Source organism: Crocodylus porosus, unplaced genomic scaffold, assembly GCF_001723895.1.
Source record: "Crocodylus porosus isolate Cpor-Errol unplaced genomic scaffold, CroPor_comp1, whole genome shotgun sequence".
NCBI lineage: Eukaryota > Metazoa > Chordata > Crocodylia > Crocodylidae > Crocodylus > Crocodylus porosus.
The window spans coordinates 188511-194103 of record NW_017728951.1 but is presented as its reverse complement, the minus strand read 5'-3'; the positions used below and the strand labels follow the sequence as shown (position 1 = coordinate 194103).

General features: G+C 41.8%; 1 protein-coding gene across 1 annotated transcript in view; it reads left to right on the top strand.

The window, feature by feature from the left end:
• The window catches only part of LOC109323877 (opsin-VA-like), a 14820-nt gene that overhangs the window by 1673 nt on the left and 7554 nt on the right, over positions 1 to 5593 (top strand). Inside the window, exons 2-3 of the mRNA XM_019555539.1 lie at positions 2708 to 2918; positions 4284 to 4401. Coding sequence (XP_019411084.1) covers positions 2708 to 2918; positions 4284 to 4401 — 329 coding nt within the window. The remainder of the gene's footprint in view (positions 1 to 2707; positions 2919 to 4283; positions 4402 to 5593) is intronic.

Genomic DNA, 5593 nt, shown 5'->3' with positions numbered 1-5593 from the left:
AGAACTAATATCATATAAGCTCAATAGTTGTTGATGCCCAATCATGTGCTCAGACAAGGAGATATGAAAGTATTATACACCACTTAACTACAAAATACAGTGCAACTGTAAATCTTTGGGCATGGAGTTTGGCAACTGAATTTTGGGCTTTGGACCTCCTGTGTCTTAAAAGAAAGAGCTACGAAGGATGGAGGACTGGATCCACCACCAAGGATGAATATTTTGCTCTGGTCCAGACCTGCAGAGAGCAAATCAGGAAAGTCAAGGCTGTGATGGAACTCCAGCTAGCTACAAATATCAAGGACAATAAAAAAATCCTTTTTTAGATATGTGGGGAGCCGGAGGAAAAGCAAGGGCAACATTGGATCCCTGCTAAACCAGATGGGGCAACTGACAACTGACGCCCAGGAAAAAGCACACTTGGGTACTTTGCGTCAGTTTTTCACCAGTCCCATGGGACGCCCCTACCCACTATGGGACAGAGCGGTCCAGGTGAGGGAGATTCCTTACCTTCCATCAAAGATGACCTCATGAAGGAACACCGTGAGAGGCTGGATACCTTCAAGTCAGCCAGTCCTGATGGTTACACCTGAGGGTACTCAAGGAGCTGGCAAGCATCATAGCTCAGCCCCTGGCATGGATCTTTGAGAACTCCTGGTACTCTGGTGTAGGGCCCGAAGATTGGAAGAAGGCCAATGTGGTGCCTGTATTCAAGAAAGGGAGGAAAGTGGATCCAGAAAACTACAGGCCTATCAGCCTGACCTCTATCCTGGGGAAGGTCTTGGAAAAGATTATCAAAGAGGCCATCCTTAAGAGACTAGCTGATGGCAACATCCTGAGGGATAGCCAGCATGGATTTGTTGTGGGTAGGTCTTGCTTGACCAATCTCATTTCCTTTTATGACCAGGTGACCTATCACCTGGACAAGGGAGAAGAGATTGATGTCATATATCTTGACTTTAAAAAAGCCTTTGATCTGGTATCCCATGATCACCTCTTGGAAAAACTGGCTAACTGAGGCCTTGGCTTCACCACGATCCGTTGGCTGGGGAATTGGTTCCGCCATAGGACCCAGAGGGTGGTGGTTGATGGAAGTCAATCATTGTGGTGCGCTGTGACCAGTGAGGTCCCTCAAGGCTATGTCCTTGGGCCCATACTATTTAACATCTTCATTAATGATGTAGACATCGGTGTCAGAAGCGGACTGGCCAAGTTCGCTGATGACACCAAACTCTGGGGTAAAGCGTCCACACCTGAGGACAGGAGGGTGATCCAGGCAGATCTTGATAGGCTCATGAAATGGGTGGATAAGAACCTGATGGTGTTTAACACAAAAAATGCAAGGTTCTCCACCCTGGGAGGAAAAACCTGGAGCATGCTTATAGGCTCGGCAGTGCTACACTGGTTAGCACTACAGACTAAGGGGACTTGGGGGGTCATGATTAACTACAAGATGAACATGAGCCTTCAATGTGATGCTGTAGCTAGTAAAGCAAGCAAAACTCTGGCTTGCATCTATAGATGCTTCTCAGGCAAATGGTGGGACGTCATTCTCCCATTGTACTCAGCGTTGGTGGGGCCGCAGCTGGAGTACTGGATCCAGTTTTGGGCTCCACAATTCAAAAAGGATGTGGAGAAGCTTGAGAGAGTCCAGAGAAGAGCCACACGCATGATCAGAGGTCAGGAAAATAGACCTTATGATGAGAGGTTGAGAGCCATGGGACTCTTCAGCCTGGAAAACCGCAGGTTCAGGGGTGATCTGGTGGCCACCTACAAGTTTCTCAGGGGTGCTCACCAGGATTTGGGGGAACTACTGTTCACCAGAGCACCCCAAGAGATGACAAGTTTGAATGATCATAAACTCCTCCATGACCATTTCAGGCTGGACATAAGGAAGAACTTCTTTACTGTCCAAGCCCCCACAGTTTGGAATAGATTGCTGCTGGAGGTGGTTCAAGCACCTACTTTGAATGCCTTCGAGAAACTTTTGGATGTTTATCTTGCTGGGATCCTATGATCCCTGCTGACTTCCTGCCCCTGTGGCAGGGGGCTGGACTCAATGATCCTCCGGGTTCCCTTCCAGCCCTAGTGTCTATGAAATCTATGAAAAGGAGAAGGTTTTTTGGAAGCATCATTGTGAATGATCAAGCCAGATCCTTAGCCCAACTCTGCCTGCTTTGAGTCTGCTTTAAGTAGTGCACAGAGATAAAAACCACTGAGTGGCCAGTACCACCCTGAAAACTCCTGTATCCCCTTACCTCTGTTCCATGTGGCATAAGGCTTGTCTGGTGGAAGTGTGGTTAGGTGACTCTGTAACTGATTATGTTATGCATGGATAGCAGAAATGGTTCCTTGAACCTGTAGACAGCTGCTCATAGGTTTGAGCTGGAAGACAAAAGAAGTCAGATGTACTAAATCTGGTTAAAATTTATTCAGTCCTCATTTTCATCTGTTTTTTAAAGACAGCTCTTTAATTGTTGATGACATACAAGGGTGTTCTTGCAGATTCAGTAAGAAACTGTACAGCAGGATGAAGGCCATTGTAACATCTTTTGCACATAAAACTAATATATGGTAATAATATTAACACATCCAGTCTCAAATTTAAGTAGCAGAAAAGGCCTCTGCTGCAGAATAGAGTTTGCTCTTGGATATGCTATGATGTTCCTAGATTATTCTTAACCCTGGTCATGCATTTTCATTACAGGGATTGTTGCTCTCTGGTCTCTTGCTCTGCTGGCTTTTGAGCGGTACATTGTGATCTGTCGCCCATTGGGAAATATGCGCTTGAGGGGGAAGCATGCAACCCTGGGCATTGGTTTTGTGTGGATCTTCTCTTTTATCTGGACCATTCCACCGACCATGGGTTGGAGCAGTTATACTACCAGCAAGATTGGTACTACCTGTGAACCCAACTGGTAAGGTAACTCAGACCACAGCAATGAAAAAATAAAATCCAAGGCTACACTACCCTAGGTTGTATCAGGCATCTGCAGCTCCCCTTCAACCTTCTCAGGATTAGGTCCATAAAGAAAAAAATACCTTAGATCAGGAGTTGGCGAGATTTCAGGAGTGTTGGGTCTAAATAATAGGAGTGGGGCTTGTCCTTCCAACCAAGCCACTGCATAGTGTCTGCTTCTCCCCACTGCACAGTGCCTGATGCATCTCCTTACTTCCTGATCACTGTGCAGGTGAACCCCATTTCAGCAGGAAAATGCCACTGAAATCCCAGCTTTTCAGGCTGGATAGAATCACTCTCTGGGGTGAATCAGGCCAGAGATGCCTGACCCTTTTCCTACGTGCTTGGAGCATTAGAGGTAGAGAAAGATGAATGAATGATGCAAACATATGCAGCATTAAGAAAATAGAATGTAAAGAAATGAATGTCAGGCTCCCTGATTTAAAGGGGGTAGTGTCTATAATTAGTGTAAACAACTGTTTCTGCACTGATTTTTCTATTATTGCTTAGGGCATCAGTGGATAGGCCAGTAGACTTCATGCCCACTTTTGCTTATGCAAACTCCAGTGTACATGGGGAAAAAAAGCCCTGAGTTGTACATACACACAAGTGTTTGCATATACCTCAGTGGAATTTATGCCTATGCCAAAGAAACATAAACTTTTAATATGTAGTCTTTGAAAATTTGGCTGAAATATCTAATAGGTGGATAACTTAAATCATCTCAAATAAAACAATAATGTTACAGCTCTATGGATACCTTCATTTCAAAGACTTAACAAAATGCTTTATAATTGTATACTATGTCTATAAAAATATGTATAGACATGTATGTAAACAAACAAAAATACTCAATTAAACACAAAATAAAAATAGGATGCCTTTAGCACGTTCTGTTAAACACAGCTGAATAATATGTGAGAACTAAAATAAAATAAGTATCGAAATCTGTGGTGAGTGGGGGTTTAGCTAAGACTATAAAAACTGAGGTCCCCCAATACATGTATATATTCTCAGAGTCCTCCTCAAAGATTTCAGTGAATTTAAAGACTATTAGTAAAATGCTGTGTATGGTTTATGTAGACTTCAGATAGTCAAAAAAATGCTGACACTGACACTGTCACTTCTCATTGGAATAAACTGATCTCCAAAAGCAGAGTTCATGAAAAACCACATGAAAAACTTATACAAGGATTTCCTTTTTAAAAAAATTAAAAAGTTTACAAAAACTGACACTTGGGGAGAAAAATCATGTTTTTGCATTGAATAAAACAAATGGAACAGGTAATAACATAAAATTAAAAATACATTTTGTTTCATGTAGGTATTCAGGAGCCTATAATGATCATACCTACATTATAACATTCTTCACCACCTGCTTCATAATTCCTCTGCTAGTGATTCTGGGATCCTATGGAAAACTGGTGCGGAAGCTAAGGAAGGTAAACACACAGTTGTTTAGAGTTTTCATCACACATGCATATTTCTAAAAAGAGCAACCTGCAAACAAGTTTTATTTCCAGACACAGAATGTATTCAACAGCTTTACCATTCCTCATTAAAATTATTATATTACACCATGAAGACAAAGAAGCTGAACAAGCCAATATGATTTTATTTAGTTTGACTTTAAATCAATGGAATTTCTTCAGACTAAAAAATGTAAAGCAGAATCTGGTTTAATGTTCCTGTGCTTGGAGATTTTGAGAGCTGTGTTGTAGAGTAGGACAGTGGATATTCAGAACAGAACTCTGTAATACTCTGACACACAGAAGTAATAAGAATTTTACATTAGTTTTGTAGGAAATGTAAATGGTGCCCAGTAAATAGAGTGGTAGGTGGTAAACTGAATCCTAAAGTTTTGCCAGGACTTCGGGACCCAGACAGACAAGAGCTGGAGAAAATGCTTTTATTTCTTACTTAATAACTATTGTGATCTTTCACAAAAAAGTGGAGTCAGGAAAAATACACACACGTACACACACATGCATATGCGCGCGCGCACGCGCGCGCACACACACACACACACACATCCCCATATTCTGTATGGAGTAGTTTTATTTGGTGCAGGGAAGAATATTATTATCTCTGTTTAGCTGGCACTGGGGCACTGTCATAAAGCTTCATCCTATTTTTGAAGTTTTTTCAAGTGCTTGGCATAGTCAAATGCCTTTTTTATTTATTCTATGTAAATATTACATTGTCTGTGGATAAAACAAGGCAAAAGGGAACACTTAAGGAACTGAGTACCTGAACTTTCAATAATCTGTAAAATTGATGAATATCCAATCCCAATATCCAGTGCTTTTATTAAAATATTATTGAGTTACATTTCTAAAATAATGCATCTATTCTTTAGATCAGTGGTTTCCAAACTTTTTATTGTGCACCCCTATCAGTAAAAAAATTTTGAGCATGCACCCCCAATATATGTATATTTATATAAATATACATCTAAATAGAAGTTCTGATATTTTCTTCCTGCAACCCAATGGATTGTCTTGTGCATCCCACTTTGGAGACCATCATTGACTCCAAGATGAACATGGGCCGGCAGTGTGGGGAGGCAGTCAGGAAGGCCAACCGCACCTTGTCATGCATCCACAGATGCATCTCGAGCAGGTCCAAAGAGGT